Source organism: Leptodactylus fuscus, chromosome 6 (assembly GCF_031893055.1).
Source record: "Leptodactylus fuscus isolate aLepFus1 chromosome 6, aLepFus1.hap2, whole genome shotgun sequence".
NCBI classification, from domain to species: domain Eukaryota; kingdom Metazoa; phylum Chordata; class Amphibia; order Anura; family Leptodactylidae; genus Leptodactylus; species Leptodactylus fuscus.
In genome coordinates, this window is record NC_134270.1 from 85,257,856 (window position 1) to 85,277,201 (window position 19,346).

Here is a 19,346-nt window from a genome sequence, read left to right on the forward strand (position 1 = left end):
AATACCAGTAGTAAAAATTGTGGGTGCACATAACCCCAATATATTCTTTGAATTCCCAGTCAGACAATGGCACTGTATACCAGTATTAAAAATTGTGGGTGCACATAACCCCCATATATTCTTTGAATTCCCAGTCAGACAATGGCACTGTATACCAGTATTAAAAATTGTGGGTGCACATAACCCCCATATATTCTTTGAATTCCCAGTCAGACAATGGCACTGTATACCAGTATTAAAAATTGTGGGTGCACATAACCCCCATATATTCTTTGAATTCCCAGTGAGACAAAGGAACTGTATAGCAGTATTAAAAATTGTGGGTGCACGTAACCCCCATATATTCTTTGAATTCCCAGTCAGACAATGGCACTGTATACCAGTATTAAAAATTGTGGGTGCACATAACCCCCATATATTCTTTGAATTCCCAGTGAGACAATGGCACTGTATACCAGTAGTAAAAATTGTGGGTGCACGTAACCCCCATATATTCTTTGAATTCCCAGTCAGACAATGGCACTATATACCAGTATTAAAAATTGTGGGTGCACATAACCCCCATATATTCTTTGAATTCCCAGTGAGACAAAGGAACTGTATAGCAGTATTAAAAATTGTGGGTGCACGTAACCCCCATATATTCTTTGAATTCCCAGTCAGACAATGGCACTGTATACCAGTATTAAAAATTGTGGGTGCACATAACCCCCATATATTCTTTGAATTCCCAGTCAGACAATGGCACTATATACCAGTAGTAAAAATTGTGGGTGCACATAACCCCAATATATTCTTTGAATTCCCAGTCAGACAATGGCACTGTATACCAGTATTAAAAATTGTGGGTGCACATAACCCCCATATATTCTTTGAATTCCCAGTCAGACAATGGCACTATATACCAGTAGTAAAAATTGTGGGTGCACATAACCCCAATATATTCTTTGAATTCCCAGTCAGACAATGGCACTGTATACCAGTATTAAAAATTGTGGGTGCACATAACCCCCATATATTCTTTGAATTCCCAGTCAGACAATGGCACTATATACCAGTAGTAAAAATTGTGGGTGCACATAACCCCAATATATTCTTTGAATTCCCAGTCAGACAATGGCACTGTATACCAGTATTAAAAATTGTGGGTGCACATAACCCCCATATATTCTTTGAATTCCCAGTCAGACAATGGCACTGTATACCAGTATTAAAAATTGTGGGTGCACATAACCCCCATATATTCTTTGAATTCCCAGTCAGACAATGGCACTGTATACCAGTATTAAAAATTGTGGGTGCACGTAACCCCCATATATTCTTTGAATTCCCAGTCAGACAATGGCACTGTATACCAGTATTAAAAATTGTGGGTGCACATAACCCCCATATATTCTTTGAATTCCCAGTGAGACAATGGCACTGTATACCAGTAGTAAAAATTGTGGGTGCACGTAACCCCCATATATTCTTTGAATTCCCAGTCAGACAATGGCACTATATACCAGTATTAAAAATTGTGGGTGCACATAACCCCCATATATTCTTTGAATTCCCAGTCAGACAATGGCACTGTATACCAGTAGTAAAAATTGTGGGTGCACATAACCCCCATATATTCTTTGAATTCCCAGTCAGACAATGGCACTGTATACCAGTATTAAAAATTGTGGGTGCACATAACCCCCATATATTCTTTGAATTCCCAGTGAGACAAAGGAACTGTATAGCAGTATTAAAAATTGTGGGTGCACGTAACCCCCATATATTCTTTGAATTCCCAGTCAGACAATGGCACTGTATAGCAGTATTAAAAATTGTGGGTGCACGTAACCCCCATATATTCTTTGAATTCCCAGTCAGACAATGGCACTGTATACCAGTATTAAAAATTGTGGGTGCACATAACCCCCATATATTCTTTGAATTCCCAGTGAGACAATGGCACTGTATAGCAGTAGCAAAAATTGTGGGTGCACGTCACCCCAATATATTCTTTGAATTCCCAGTCAGACAATGGCACTATATACCAGTAGCAAAAATTGTGGGTGTATATAGCCCCAATTCTATTGCTAGGGGACTTGCAGGGTATTTCTGAGGTGAAGGTGGGGGGGCACACCGTTGGAACGGGGATTTGGGGTGTATATATGGGGTATACGGGAATACACTGTCAGTGTGTTCCATTCAGGATCCTGGGAAAGCTGGGTTGCGGCGATTGAGCCCGTCAGTGCCACGTTACACTGACAAGCTTCTCCCTGGAATTGAAGTTATATGTAAGCCCAATATATTCTTTGAATTCCCAGTGAGACAATGGCACTATATGGCAGTAGCAAAAATAGTGGGTGTATATAGCCCCAATCCTATTGCTAGGGGACTTGCAGGGTATTTCTGGGGTGAAGGTGGGGGGGCACACCGTTGGAACGGGTATCGGGGGTATATATCGGGTATACGGGAATACACTGACAGTGTATTCCATTCAGGATCCTGGGAAAGCTGGGTTGCGGCGATTGAGCCCGTCAGTGCCACGTTACACTGACAAGCTTCTCCCTGGAATTTAGCTCTTATAAGAGCTGTTGGTTGTCTTCTCCTTCCTATCCTAGCCTGTCCCTGCCTACCCAGAATCTAACCCCTAGCTAGCTGGACGGAAACCTCCGTCCTCGGTGAATTGCAAGCTCAGAATGACGCGAAGCTGGGCGGCGCTGTTCTTTTAAATTAGAGGTCACATGTTTTCGGCAGCCAATGGGTTTTGCCTACTTTTTTCAACGTCACCGGTGTCGTAGTTCCTGTCCCACCTACCCTGTGCTGTTATTGGAGCAAAAAAGGCGCCAGGGAAGGTGGGAGGGGAATCGAGTAATGGCGCACTTTACCACGCGGTGTTCGATTCGATTCGAACATGCCGAACAGCCTAATATCCGATCGAACATGAGTTCGATAGAACACTGTTCGCTCATCTCTAATAGAGACATGCGCCTCAAGGGATTGTGCAGACCAAGACACCCCAACAGTAGGGAGTTAATAAATCGAGGAACTTAGGGAGTAAGATAACTTGAAGGTTTTTTTTATAGTAAGAAATAGGGAACCTGTCAGGGCCAGGGCTCTTGCTAGAGGGAAAGGACCTTTCTCAATTCTTGCTCAGTGAAAGGGGAGGTTAAGACTGGTATCTGAGTCAGAGTTGCGGGAGATGCAGGGAGTCTAGGAAGTCGTGTATCAAGGAGGAGTTGTCTATATTAGAGGAGAGGGAGTCCAGATTGTATAGGGAGTGGTAGTAGTTCTGGAACTGATTAGTGGTGGTAGTATAAGATCAGGAGCTATTGCGGGCTAAAAAAAAGAGGGAATGAACACTTTAGCCTTCTGTTGTCTATAAGCAGGGGCACCGTGAGCCTGGAGCCTCTGTCACCGTGGACATATTGTTTATGTCGGCAGGATTTGAGGGCCTTAGCCTCCTTGATTTTAAGAAGGATCATTGAGTTACTCTCTAAGAGAAGACAACTCCTCCTGCTTAGCCTGAGAAGAGGTAAGTTTGGCTGAATATTAGACAGTAGATCGGACATATGGGTTTCACGCTGCTTTTTAAGTCTAGAGCAGAGGTTAATGATAGTCTCCTTCATAATGGCTTTGTAGGATTCCTACAATATAGGTAAGGAGTCGTCCGGGATATCGTTAAGGGCAAAGAAGTATAATAGGGAGGACCTAATTTCATTCAGGGTGGTGGGGTTACATAGGACTGTTTCATTTAGTGTTCACATGAAGGGCCTGCAAGGAAGGGAGTTTAGATGTAGTGAGGCGGAGGTTGGAGTGTAATCGGGCACAGTAATGCTACCAATGTCTGCGTCAGTTAAGGTAGGAAGCAGAAGTTCAGAAAAATATAGGCAAGTCTACAGTAGGATTGGTGTCTGTGTGAAAAAAATTTAAAGTCCTTCGAGCAGGGTTGAGGGTCATACAGCTGTCTAGAAGGTGCAACTTTGAGCGGTCATGGCACAGCAAAGCAGAGGAGAAGTCTGACCGTCCAGAGAAGGAGTCAATCAACATATTTTCTCATTAATTAGCACTTGAGAGACCAAGATCTGGCTACACAATATAGACTTTAATGGCCAGGGTAAAAATTGCAGGATTTTAGTGTTTCTTAAAAATATAGATCTTGACAAGGAAAGTTTAAATAAATAAATATATATATATATATATATATATATATATATATATATATATATATATATCAGACCTTAAAACCTGAGAAAGCTTTCTTGCTTTAATGTAGATAATTTTTTTTTAGGAAACTGAGAGGATCAACGATGGGTATGTCATCCAATTAAGTATTGTGATTATATGATGTGCCTTGCAAAGGGTAAACATGCTGTAGTCCATGCCTCCCTTCAGTGAGAGTAGCATAAAAGATTCTGGTGTTCAAATTGTATTTTAATGTTCCAAGTAATAAAATTCTCGTCTGAAAGACCTTAATTAAGAGTGTTCATGAAAGCAGAACTAAAAAGATGGCAATTGCATGGCTTTGTATTACAATAGATCAAGGATAGACAACCTTCGGCAGTCTAGCTGTTGCAAAACTACAACTCCCAGCATGCATACTGGCTCTGCTGTTCTTGGAATTCCCAAGGAAGTGAGTGGAGAATGATGGGAGTTGTAGTTTTACAGTAACTGGAGAGCCGAAAGGATGCTAACCCCTGCAATAGATAGCATTTAGGCCAGTCTCGCCCTTGTATTCACAACAGCATTGTTTATAATGTAAAGGAATTCTCTAGCACATATGAATAGTATACATCGGATCCAGTAGTAGGTAGCCGTAGACACATTTACCCAATTATTCTGGTTTGCATTTCTGCATCACTGAAGCTGGAGGCAGTTTTGTTTCTGACAGCGCATTACTGACCTGCCATGCCAGTTCGCTTCTAACCATACAGAAACAGTGAAAGCTATGTATTTCTATTCGCAGCATAGGATTTTCTGCAGTATTCCATCTGATTAAAAAAAAAAAATCTTGAGTCTGTTTCCATGTGGTCGCCAAGCAGTCTGCATGTCCTTCCTTGAAATCAATAAATAATTTGCCGAGAGACATTTTACAAGCAAGCAAGATATTTGCTTGTGTTTTTTATTTTTTTTTCCAAAGGAACATTTATTTTTATTCTACAGGTTTATTTTTTCGGTGTTTCATAAATAAGAAAATGGAAGTCTCAATCAATAGTGAGGCCAAAGAATAGCGAATTCCTGGAGTAAATAAGGCCCTTCTGATCTCCAAGAAGCTACTGTTAAGTGTGACAGCAAAGCGAAATTTGCTTGGGGATTTGAGCTCTACTGAAAGAATCTGAAATCATAGCAGGAGCCGAAGAAAATCCAGAATAGATACAGCAGCTAAGCATGTGAACATGCAGCAATGGGAAGATACCAAGAGCATACAGAAAGACTCAGGGCAGGTGCACATATTATAGAAGGCTGAACTGAGATAAGTTAACTTCATTTTGTCTTAGCCTCATTCTGATGTCTGTCGCCTGCACATGAGGCAATTGCCTTTAAGGGAACCTTAAAATAACAGCTCTGCCTGAGAGATGTGATGAATGTAACAGGTGCAGAGATTATTTCCAGGCCATGTGTGTGCGTCTGTGTGTAACAGCAAGAGGGGGAGAGCGAAAGCAGAAAAGGAGAGAGCACATTGATGTCCCTGCTGCGTCTCTGTAGCCTGTGAAACTTACAGCAGATTGCCTCTGAGCGACCTAAATACTAAGGAAAAAGAGAGACCAGATCATAGAAGAGGAAAGGGTGTACCCCTAAAGGGCTATTTACATCAATTCTCGCAGTTGAAGAAAAAAAACCTCACTACACAAATGATGTGGCCTAATTTTTTCATGCAAGAGGAGGAGCAGCGATTCTCGGGAAGAGGTAGAGGACAACGTGGAAAAGGCTTGACTGATGCACAAGAGGGCAAGATCAAATTGGCCTTTTTTGTGGCCCTTGTGGGGGTAACACTGTCTGTCCTGGCAGTTGGGACAGAGTTTTGGGTAGAGGTGAATACCTATAAACAGAATCACAGTATGACATGTGAAGCTGCTCATTTTGGGCTATGGAAGTTTTGCTACAAAAAACTGTGGATCTCGGATGTGGATGAATATCGTGCAACCTGTGGCCCCGCAGAGCTGCCTGGAGGTATAGTACTTTCATTATACATTGTAGTTGTTCTGTTTGTATTCACAAAAAAAAAAAGAACTTACAACTTGCTTCAGGGCATATCAAAGTTTGGAGTTGAGTAGATGACTACAGAAGTAACAAAGGCAAACATTCAGCATTACAGATATTCATAACTAAGCAAAATAGTCCATAAGGAAAATCAAGATTTTAATGTTGTTTTTATTGTATATATTCTATGGCTGTGTCTTTTATACGTTGGATTTCAGACAGATTTTAAACTGTATACTGGATACTGTTATTAAGACTGGATTTAATGTAGTTATTAAAGAAACTGCAAGCTTTATAAAATATCATTAGATTAAATATCATCATATTAACACAATCTATAAAATATCATTCAGCCAATATTAAAAAAATGTTATTTTGCATACACAAAATATAGCAGAACGCCTGTTGTTATTCTTCTGCAATATAGTTATCCATAGAGTGTTTCTTTGCTTCAAATACTTATTTTTAGCAACCGACACCATTATAAGTGATGAATTTCTAAAAGTGTTATCCTACACCAGTCATCAAAAATTGAAAATGTATTGATTGACTCTGATCTTCCTGAATATAAACTGACTTACACAGCCAGAGTTACCCTAGACCATTTCATGCAAATTTAGGATCCTTAGATAAATGCACAGACAGCCATTTCCCTGTTGCTGTCTTACATCCTTCAAACCAGAGAGATGTGCAAGTGTGAATGTGTTTATATGTTAGTGGCGCCATCATCTTCTACAAACTCAGGTAATAACTTCAGCAACCCTATCTACTTGATATGATCAGGTTATTCTGCTGCTGATGCGAATATATTGTCTACATATTATTTTTACTGCTTTCTGTTATTCCTCTTTTTTTCTAGTTCTGGGAGCTTGTATGGTGTCTTATGTTATTTGTATTATTATTTTATTTTAAAAATGCTAAATAAATACTACCTGCGTAGGTGTCTTAGCCTGTGTTCACAAGGAGGAATTTGCCGCGGATTTGGGCATGGATTTCACCCCCAAATCTGGAGAATATTCCTCCCCGAATCCGCCTCCTATTGTTTTAAATGGGAGGCATACATCGCAGCAGGTTGCAGAAAAAAGAAGTCGTTCGAGACTTCCTCTTGACTAGGCCCATTCATCCGGGCCTACTCAGGAGCGGGATGCCGCGACGGAATGTTGGTGCACTGCATTGGCATGCTGTTGCAGATAGACTGTGGTGGAAAATTTTCCTTAAAAATGGAACAAACACTGTATTGCTTACAAGTTGCTCATTTGTTTTCTGCATAAAGCTACATTAAATAGCTTAAAGGGGTATTCTCATCTCAAAAATCCTATCAATACCGCTACCTTCAATTCAAGAGTTTTCCTAAATATATTGCTTTAGAAATACTGCTTTGTTTGCCTGAAATGGGAAATTATTTCCATTGTTTACCCAATGCTGTCAAGACACCTGGCCCTTTATCTGATCCAAGACAGATGAAATGACTCCCTACTCTCTGGAAGAGAGGGGGGCTGAGTTTTTAGAATCACACTTCTGTTCAGAGCTGTTATCTCCTGCTCTTTCCTTAGAGCAGTCAGTTCAGCTAATACTGCTATCGCCTATATGTAAAGACCAAGATAACATTGAGTTTATGGCAAGTTTATTGTCAGTTGTGGCAGCATGTATATTTTGTTTCTCCCAACCTGTGTAATTTAATATACATGTGATCTGAATTATTATAGATTGCTAGTAATCATAATAAATAATCGCTCATGGTAAAGGCAATGTCTATATTTTACTGAGGTACTTCATGGTATCCTGTCCATCAAACAAAGCCTATCAATCAGCTTATTTAGGATAGCAGGGAATGAGAAGCATAAACAGCAGAAAAAGTTGGTAAGGGGAGGGAAAACCCCTTTAGGCTAAGGCCCCACATATCGAGCCACATCTAAAAAGTGATATGGAAAAAAATGCATCGGAAGTGCATCACATTTTTTTCCACAGCATTTTTCAGTTTTCCTCTCCAGCCTTACTGCTTCTATTATAACTATATGGAAAATGCCAGAATTTGCAGCATTTCCACTGCAGGTTTTTTTTTTTTTGCAATGTGTGGATGGAATTAGTTAGAATCCCCTTCACTATGCAAGTACTGTAATATGGCTCAAATTTGTAACACGAGCTTCAGCCTTAACATGTTTTCACCCAGATGTGCAACGTATGCATAACATGGAGCAGCATAAACCCTGGCAAATGTGTTTAGAAAGGCCTCGAATATGTTTATGTCATCTTCAAAGCAGCATAGCACTAGGGGGTTCTGGTAAAATCTTAGGATCATAGCAACCACAATACAGCTTCAATTTTCCATGTGGAAAAAGGGTCTTTGCCACCATCAAGAAAAAAAAATAACATGATCACAAGAACATTTGCAATTTGTTTCTTTAAAGAAATACTAAAATTAGGTTGCAGCCACAATATTCAGTGATGACATTATTTCATTGTGACTCACAAGTAATGCTGTCTAGCTTTTAGTTTTTAGACAAACAAATGGAAAATCATTCTACAAAATGTTGTTTTTACTGTGCGAAATTACAAATGCAAATGTAATTGTGCAGTATCTTTCGGTGATTTAGTGGTTAGCACTGTTGTCCTCGAGTCCTGGCTCTGATTCTGACCAAGAACAACATCTGCAAGGAGTTTATATGTTCTTACCATATTGGGTACTCCAGTTTCCGACCACACTCCAAAGATGTACTGATAGGGAATGTAAGTTGTGAGCCCTATATGGAACAGTGACTTAAGCCTCTTTCACATGGTATACGGGAGGTAAGATCTGTACACAAATGAATTAGGTAGGGATAGGGGAAATATGCTCTAATTTTTCAATCAACGTTTGTTGATTGGTTAATAAGCTGCAAAAAAGACAACTAGTGCCAATCCGGTTCCTGGAAAATCCTCCAAGGAGTTGTACACTCACCGGCCACTTTATTAGGTACACCTGTCCAACTGCTCGTTAACACTTAATTTCTAATCAGCCAATCACATGGCGGCAACTCAATGCATTTAGGCATGTAGACATGGTCAAGACAATCTCCTGCAGTTCAAACCGAGCATCAGTATGGGGAAGAAAGATGATTTGAGTGCCTTTGAACGTGGCATGGTTGTTGGTGCCAGAAGGGCTGGTCTGAGTATTTCAGAAACTGCTGATCTACTGGCATTTTCACGCACAACCATCTCTAGGGTTTACAGAGAATGGTCCAAAAAAGAAAAAACATCCAGTGAGCGGCAGTTCTGTGGGCGGAAATGCGTTGTTGATGCCAGAGGTCAGAGGAGAATGGCCAGACTGGTTCGAGCTGATAGAAAGGCAACAGTGACTCAAATAGCCACCCGTTACAACCAAGGTAGCCAGAAGAGCATCTCTGAATGCACAGTACGTCGAACTTTGAGGCAGATGGGCTACAGCAGCAGAAGACCACACCGGGTGCCACTCCTTTCAGCGAAGAACAGGAAACTGAGGCTACAATTTGCACAAGCTCATCGAAATTGGACAATTGAAGATTGGAAAAACGTTGCCTGGTCTGATGAGTCTCGATTTCTGCTGCGACATTCGGATGGTAGGGTCAGAATTTGGCGTCAACAACATGAAAGCATGGATCCATCCTGCCTTGTATCAACGGTTCAGGCTGGTGGTGGTGGTGTCATGGTGTGGGGAATATTTTCTTGGCACTCTTTGGGCCCCTTGGTACCAATTGAGCATCGTTGCAATGCCAAAGCCTACCTGAGTATTGCTGCTGACCATGTCCATCCCTTTATGACCACAATGTACCCAACATCTGATGGCTACTTTCAGCAGGATAATGCGCCATGTCATAAAGCTGGAATCATCTCAGACTGGTTTCTTGAACATGACAATGAGTTCACTGTACTCCAATGGCCTCCACAGTCACCAGATCTCAATCCAATAGAGCATCTTTGGGATGTGGTGGAACGGGAGATTCGCATCATGGATGTGCAGCCGACAAATCTGCAGCAACTGTGTGATGCCATCATGTCAATATGGACCAAAATCTCTGAGGAATGCTTCCAGCACCTTGTTGAATCTATGCCACGAAGAATTGAGGCAGTTCTGAAGGCAAAAGGGGGTTCAACCCGTTACTAGCATGGTGTACCTAATAAAGTGGCCGGTGAGTGTAGTTTCTCATTACCTGGAAAGCAACATACTGCACACTACTGCTGTGTTTAATACTTTTATGTATCTAAGCTACTAGTAGTAAGATTATTGGGATGGAAATACTTTTTAGCATTTCAGATGGTGTATAGTTTTTCTTACAAAACGTTTTTTGTGAGCAATAGTTTTGTGTAGAAGCTCAATATTATAATTGAACTACCGTAATTGGTGAATAACTTAAGAGCAGGAACAGAAAAAAACCCATTAGGCCTTATCCATCCATATCTATGTTTTTGACTGCTCTAATGACCATTTTACATCATTTTTTTGTATGTTCCATTCTTTTGATTTCAGTTGTTAGTCTATCTATTTTCCCCTTTCATGTGCAGGGCCAGTTTTAGACAAAGTGGGGCCCAGTGGCGTAATTACCGTGGTAGCAGGGGTAGCTACTACAGGACCCGGGACATTAGGGGCCCGGCAACAGCCACTACCCCTGTGCGTTTTTTTCCTTAATAGGCCATTACCGACTGGAGATACTGGAGCGGGGGGGGGGGGGGGGATGGTTGGGGCAAGCTGAGCAATTTCCCAGGGTCCCCACACCCTCAGGGGCCTCATACTTTCCCTACCATAAGGAGAAGATTGGCAGCAGAGAAATCATGGGCTGCCCCTCCTCAGCATTGGAGTGTGAGGGGAGAAGTCGATGTGGCTGCTCTCTTTACTGCCAGGCAGAGCTGCACAGAAGTTTCCTCCATGTCCTGGACACCTGGCCATTCAGCAAAATGTAAGTGAATTTTTGGGTAAAATATGTATAGATGTGTATATGTGTTTACATTATGTGTGCTACATACTGTGTGAGTCCTGTATGTGTGTAGATAGGTGTGTGTATATGTTGTATATGACTGTATGTGTGTGAATAGATGTGTATATGTGTACGTATATACAGCATATCAATGTCTATCTGTTTATCTATCTGTATTTGCTTTTATACATGTCTACCGTTATACCGTATTTTTCGGACTATAAGACGCACTTTTTTTCCTCCAAATATAGGAGGAAAAAGGGGGTGCGTCTTATAGTCCGAATGCAGCGTCTGTGTCCCGTCTATGTGAAGCAAAAAGAGGTTCCGTAACAGCAAAGAAACGGTACAGCCGGCACAGGCAGAAGAAAGCCTGCGGCACCTGGACTTGTTTATGATGCCCCCCCCACACACACACACACTCCAGCCCCTTCCTGACATCTGCCGTTTCAATACGGTAGATGTCGGGTCTGAAAGATTGCTGCCACTCCTGCAGAGCGGGAGTACAGGAGACCCGATAGCTATGGCACTCGCTCTACAAGAGCGGCCACAAGTCTTAAGAGCTAATGCCTGTAATCAGGCATTACTACTACCGGAGTTAACCCTCCCTCCCCACCTTCCCCTAGAAAGTTAAGAAACAGCCCCTGGTACCTGTGCTGTTGCAGGCCAGCTCCCGCAGGGCAAGATTGCAGGAGCTGACCTGTTCCTGTGCCACGCGGGAGCCTTATGAAGGCTCCCCTGGCTTGTCATAGGGTTATTAGTATTGGTCTATGTCCAGCATATAGAGCATCTCCCATAGACTGCAATACAGTTGTATTGCAGTCTATGGGACTTGCAATCAACTTGCAAGTTCAAACCCCCTAGGAGGGGGCAAATAAAATATAAAGAAAAAATAAAAATTTATATATATGTGTGTGTATATATGTTCAAATCACCCCCATATCCCTAGAATATATATAAAACAAAAACATTACTGTGAAACGCATACACATTAGGTATCCCTGTGTACCCCCAGTTCTATTTACATTGGTGAAATATTATATTATTATGTTAATAAATATTTTACAATTTTTTTGCTTCAAATTTTTTTTTCCTATTTTCGTCCTTAGTGCGTCTTATGGTCCGAAAAATACGGTACATACTAGAATTGTATGTTATAATGTGATGCTTAGGCCCTGTTCACGTCTGTGCTCAGGTTTCCGTTCGTGGAGTCTGCTTGGGACCCCCCAAACGGAAACCTATATGCATTAAAAAGCGGTTACTTTCAGGGTCTCCAATTATTATGCTCTGGGGTCCCGAAAAGACCCTAGAGTATAATAATTGTTCATGGGTGTTCATTATGGGGCATAATGGTGTGTGCAGGGGCCACTATGGGACATAATAATGCAGCGGGGGGGTCGGTCCATCAAGGTCTTTGGTGTCGGTCAGGAAGGGGGGGGGGGGCCATGTCAAAAGTTCGCCACGGGCCTCGCCATTCCTAGTTATGCCACTGGTGGGGCCCTGGGCAAAATTAAATGTGAGGGCTCTAATGTTGAAATATTATATTTACTACATAATCATATTCTGTTAATTCCATGTGCTGCAGTGCCTATCATTGTTACTTACATGGGTGTTCCTAAGTTATTCATGGCCAGGACCCCACATTGGCAAAATGCTAAATTTTGTCCATGGCAAAAACACTGTGGCAAGAAAATGATGTATTTTACAGTGCTTGCAAGGTGGATGGGATTCTGGCTAATCTCATCCAAACATTTCATAAAAAAATCTGCAGTTGAAATGCTGCGATTTATAAAGGGTTTTTGAAAGTTGCATCATGTCATTTATACCTACGGAAATGCTGGCGTATAATATGTGCAGAGGATATCCGCAGAGGAAAACTCTGAGATTGCAATGAAAAACGCTACAAAAAATTGATGAGTTTCAAGCAGTATTTTTTCCACAGCATGAAGCCTAAGCCTAAAGAGTTGTCTCATATGTATGTACATTTTTTTGCATAGCCAAACTAGTTGCTTATTACCCTTCAAAAATTAGTTTCACAAACCACAAGGCATATGTCTTTCCTGCACACAATCAAATATTTATATACATACAGAATTATTAAATAGGACTGCTATACCAGGACTAAATACTGTCACGTCTCCCGCTGACTGCTATACCAGGACTAAATACTGTCACGTCTCCCGCTGACTGCTATACCAGGACTAAATACTGTCACGTCTCCCGCTGACTGCTATACCAGGACTAAATACTGCTATGTCAGCCACTTACTGTCAAATTCCCCTCTGACCTCATAGAATAATCCACAAATTGCTGCTTTTACTGTGTAATGTTCCCCTCATAGAGTCAAACACTTCTCTACTATCAGAGTTTCCTTCATTCCCCATATTGAGAATACAACTAGCCTCCTTTTATTTGCAGATGGTCCCCATCATGATGCCAGCGGCCAACTTACTTCTTCTTGCACTAATAGTATGCTGCAGTAAGTGGTTTGTTCCTAGGAGCCATGTAGTACTCACTGGTGTGTGCTGACGCCTTCAATGACATACACTGAAGTTTGATCAATAAGTAGTTTATTGTAAAAAGATTAAACTACTTGTTGATCAAACATCAATTCATAGAACATCATTTACCTCTGAGTGAGTACGGAACCAGTTTTTTCTGTTAGAATCCCTCCAATACTCAACTGTGTGTATACTAAGTCGACCTTGTGTTTTATACTGGTAGACGCTGCCATCCCCACTCGGCTACCCAGATGCACAAAGGTGCATTTGTGAAGTTTATTGTATTTTTGCAAGTTAACTAAGGTCTTGGAGAAGCGTGGTCACTCTTGTTTACCCCGTTTGTATCATGCCATGTTCTTTTGTCTCAATGGATCAGTGTTCATGCACATTGCCATTCCATTCAAAGTCTATGGGACAGATCAGTTCCATACACTTTGTACACAACAGCAGTGTACTCACTCACCCACCAAACTATTGACACCTGACCTTGTGACACAGTATTTGGTTATAAATTTGAATTATCAAAAAAAAAATTCCTTTAAAGGGTTATTCCCATCTCAAGGATCCTATCTATGCTGGCAGCTTATGTAAATTGAAGACTTTTCCTAAATATATTGCTTTAGAAATGCTGCCTTGTTTTCTTTTATGTGAAATTATTCCTCCCATTGTTTACTCAACGTTTCCATTATGCCGGACCTGTGTGAAAGGACACTGTTATCTACAATGCTGGCAGGACAATCAGTTAATTACAATTTGCTGATAAAGCCTGGTCTGTTATCTCTCTATGTAAACACACAGATAACACTGAGTCCATTCTGTACAAGAATCTGCATAATATCTGACCTGCATAAGTATTGTGATACTTCATAGTGTCCCTTTCAGCAAGCTTAAATTTCTTCTACTACTACCTTCTACTCAATCCACTCCTGACATTGGCTAAAAAAATTGCAGTAAAATCTGCAACAAAAAGCTATTTTCCCGTAATGTGAAACACAGTGATTACGGCAGTTGCAGAAATGAGCCAGCAAAGTGAATAAAATGTAAGCATTTAATCTCATCCACAGTATGATAATTTTAGCTGCAGAATCGCAAGCATTTCCACATATATTTAATAGGGGAAGAAAATGCATCTAAAGCTCAATGAAAAACACTGTGGGGGGAAAAAAAACAATGTGTTGCTGCTTTTTTCTCTCTAGTGTTTTTTAGCTGCATTTCACTGTGTTGGGCCTAATCTTAAAGGGGCTCTATCAGCAAAATCATGCTGATAGAGCCCCACATATGCGTGAATAGCCTTTAAAAAGACTATTCAGGCACCGGTAAAGTTGTATTAAACTACAACCCCCCCCCCCCCTTCCCCGTTTTAAAATAAAACCCTAAAACAGAATATGTTCAACTTACCAAATGTGTATGGGTCGTGGGCATTCAGGGACATCTTCAGCCACACCTCCTCTTCCAGCGATGTCCTCGGGTCCCGTCTAACTCACGAACTGACATTGATAAAAAATGGTGAGGGCGCATGCGCAGTAGTAGAAGCAGCATGCTACTTCGCATGCACCCGTGCCATTTTTTATCAATGTCAGTTCGCGAGTTAGATGAGACCCGGGGACAACGCTGAAAGAGGAAGCATGGCTGAAGATGACGTCAGACCCTGAATGAGCGCCACCCGTGCACGTTCGGTAAGTTGAACATATTCTGTTTTAGGGTTTTATTTTAAAAAGGGGGGGGGGTTAATATAACTTTACTGGTGTCTGAATAGCCTTATTCATGCATATGTGGGGCTCTTACAGTATAATTTTGCTGATAGAGCCCCTTTAAAAGAGGTTGTTCATGAATTTCAGGTTTCTGTAAGCAGTCCGGGTAAGGGAAGAAAACCAACACTCTCCTGTCCCTGGTCCTCCCACCCCTGTCCAGTTCAGCAGCACCCCAGGGTTCCAGTGGCAGTCCTCTGTAAGGGTTGGTTCACATCTGTGTTGGTATTCTGTTCGGGGGAATCCGCATATGAACCCCCCCCCCCAAACGGAATTTTTTTGTGAACTTATCCTTTTTATTCTTTATAAAGCTAGGACCCAATGTTGTGGGATTACATTATTGACATGGGGCCCTCCCGACACCGAAGATCTCGACCGAGTCCCTCCTACGCATTCCTGCACGCTCTATTATGACCAATAGTGGACCATGCACACAGTATTATGTCCCATAGTGGCCCCTGCACACAGTATTATGTCCCTTAGAGGCCCCTGCACACAGTATTATATCCCTCAGTAGCCCCTGCACACAGTATTATGTCCCATAGTGGCCCCTGTATACAGTATTATACCCAATAGTGGCCACTGCACACAGTATTATGTCCCTTAGTGGCCCCTACAGGACTAAATACTGTCACGTCACCGCTGACCGCTATACCAGGACAATTGTGCATAAAAAAATCTGGTCATGTGCATTACAATTTAGTAACTCCATGTGCCTCATATTAATAGCAGTTAACCCCATCATGTCCCTCACATTAACCCTTGTGTACCTCACATAAGAGTTACTGATATGTGAGAGACATGGAGGTAATAATAAAGTATCTTCAATATTATTACCCCCATATGTCTCACATATCAGTAACTCTTATGGTGAGGCACACAGGGGTTAATGTGAGGGACATGATAGGGTTAACTGCTATTAATATGAGGCACATGGAGTTACTAAAACAAAAGTAATCACCCCAAATGCCTGATATTAATAAGCCTAGTAACCCCAGTATGTACCTGTGTACCTGATATTAATAAGTATAGTAACCCCAGTATGTACCTGTGTACCTGATATTAATAAGTATAGTAACCCCAGTATGTACCTGTGTATCTTTAGTTTCATTTTCCTGGAGCAGCTTCTTCTTCTTCTCCTCTTGAGTGCAGGACGGCAGAAGCTCGGCAGGGATAAGCCCCGCCTCCTGGGCTCTCCTCAGCCCTCTCATTGGTGGGCAGAGGACAGGCAGAGAAAGGGAGGGGGGAGAGAGGGGAAATGTCCTAAAGCGCTGAGAGGAGCCAGACCTGCAGCTCCTGTGTGTCAGCCATTGCTGCAGCTTCGGGGCCCCCTGTTGGTGGAAAGTAATCTATTAACAGGGGGCCCCGATCATTATACTCGAGGGTCCGAAAAGACCTCCGAGAATAATGATAGCAGCGGTAGCAGCTGTCACCGGGCCCCTAATGTCCCGGGCCCTGTGGCAGCTGCCTCTGCTGCCTCCGTGGTAGTTACGCCACTGTTCTATATATTTAGAGTTGCTTTATTCATTCGTGATCTCGCTGTATCCTGAGGAGCCCACTTCAGTATATGGCTCAGGGTTGGTTCACATCTGCGTTTGTATTCCGTCTGCGGGTGTCCGCATGAGGACCCCCCAAACGGTATATGAAACGCAATTGCAAGCGCTGTGCAGTAAAAGCACACGGACCCCATACACTATAATGGGGTCCGTGTGCTTGCCACCAGATCTCCACACAGAACATGCAGACAGGAAAGTAGTTCACAATCTACTTTCCTGTCTGTATGATTCGTGCGGGCATTTTATCTCTGCTACAGTCAATAATGTTAATCCCGCAACATAGGGTCCTAGCTTTACAAAGGATAAAAAGGATAAGTTCACAAAAAAATTCCAAGGATAGCAATAAAATCAAAGAAAGTCTGATGACATAAAGTCTTCTACATGCGAAAAGATACTGTTAACCCCTTAAGGACCAGGCCATTTTTTGGTTTCGCATTTTCGTTTTTCCCTCCTCACATTTCAAGAGCCATAACTTTTTCATTTTTCAGTTCACAGAGTCACATGATGGCTTATTGTTTGCGGGACAAATTGTACTTTGTAATGGCACCATTCAATATGCTGTGCAATGTACTGGGAAGCTGGAAAAAAATTCAGAATGAGGTGCAATTGGAGAAAAAATGCATTTGCGCCATTTTCTTATGGGTTTAATTTTTATAGCGTTCACGGTTTGGTACAAATGACATGTTACCTGTGTTCTACGTGTCAGTACGAACGCGGTGATACCAAATTTATATAGTATTTGAAATGTTTTGATACTTTTAAAAAAATGATAAACTTTGCAAAATAGAAAAAAAAATTTGTGTCATCATGTTCTAACACCTGTAACTTTTTCATATTTTCATGTATGGAGCTGGTTGTGGTGTCTTTTTATGCGGGACAAGATGACGTTTCTATTGATACCATTTGGGGAAAGATCTGATGGTTTGATCACTTTTTATTCAATTTTTTATAGGAGGCAAAGTGTTGAAAAAAACGCTTTTTGGCTGTTTTTATTTTTTTGCTGCTACGCCATTCGCAGTACGGGATAAATGTTTTAATATTCTAATAGTTCGGGCATTTTGGAGCGCGGGGATACCTAATATGTTTATGTTTAATGTTCTTTAATTACTTTTATAGCTAATCTAGGGAAAGGGGGGTGATTTGAACTTTTATATATTTTTTTATTTTTTTAATACTTTTAAAAACTTTTTTTTTTCTTCTGTTACATTTATGATCAGACCCCTTAGGTACCTTGAAACCTAGGGGGTCTGATCGCTCATACTATTCACTGCAATACTACAGTATTTCAGTGAATAGCAAAATCGCAGCACTTCTATTAGACGATGCCTCTGGCATCGTCTAATAGATCTGGTGCAGAGACAAGCCTGGAAGCCTTCAATAGGCTTCCGGCTGTCATAGCAACCGATCACCGCCCTCATGTGACGTTCAGGAGGGCGGCGATCGGCAAAACATGGCGGCGCCCATGCCGCCGGCGCCGTTTACACACTGCGGTCACGTTTGACCGCAGTGTGTAAAGGGTTAACAGCAGCGATCGGCTCGGGCACCGACCGCTGCTGTTATTGGCAGGTCCTGGCTGTATGATACAGCCGGCATCTGCCGTGTATGGAGCGAGCTCAGCGTGTGAGCTCGCTCCATACAGCCCCATGCGACCCATGACGTAGAGTTACGTCAAGGGTCGCTAAGGGGTTAAAGAAAATTTATTTCAACTAGAAGAATATAGATTTTTACACTGCTGCAGTAATGTGCATGCAAGATATGAATATGCAGCAGTTCTCTTTGGCCCTAGCTTACACATTCATAACACCCTAAAATTAGCCCATTTGACCAGAGTACTTTTGGCTTGATAGGGACCTTGTTGTGCTTTAGTACACCCTCTGCCAACTGATGGACACCTGAAATTAGAAACTTTGTACTATATCTTATTTCCTTATGTCTCCTCCTCTACTTATTAAACTGTCTTCCTGCTTCTTATCTTCAATCTGGCTTCTTGTTTACATGGTACCTTATTCAAATAAGCATAAGGAGAGAGGGGGATTTGAATTGGAGTCTCCTATTGGGTAGTTAATTGATTTATTGCCTCATTCTGTGTATTCCTAGTCTCTTATCTATAAGCTAGCAGTGTTAAAAAAAGAAATGGATAGGAGGTCAACAGCAGCTATGATTTGAGTATCTTTTCTATCTCCCTCCTCTCTTCATTGACTACTATAGAGAAAGTAACTGCCTGAACAGGATAGAAGACAACATATGTCTTTAATAAGATATACTACAAAGTTTCTATAAACCTTATGTAACATCTCTGCCTGTTGTGGTCTCTGCGCCACCCTCTGCTCGAATGCTGCGGCGCAGGAGGCGTGTGCAGTTTGATAACTTACTTAGAGTTTTTGGTTGCATTGTCTGAACACTGTCCTATCCCTTCACCTTGTTAATTGATTTTCC

The 19,346-nt window shown here is 41.7% G+C and overlaps 1 protein-coding gene across 1 annotated transcript in view; it reads left to right on the top strand.

The window, feature by feature from the left end:
- Nucleotides 1-5,473: 5,473 nt before the first annotated feature.
- CACNG6 (calcium voltage-gated channel auxiliary subunit gamma 6) overlaps nucleotides 5,474-19,346 on the top strand; it is a 125,204-nt gene continuing 111,331 nt past the window's right edge. The window contains exon 1 of the mRNA XM_075276807.1: nucleotides 5,474-6,150. Coding sequence (XP_075132908.1) covers nucleotides 5,832-6,150 — 319 coding nt within the window. The 5' untranslated portion in view covers nucleotides 5,474-5,831. The remainder of the gene's footprint in view (nucleotides 6,151-19,346) is intronic.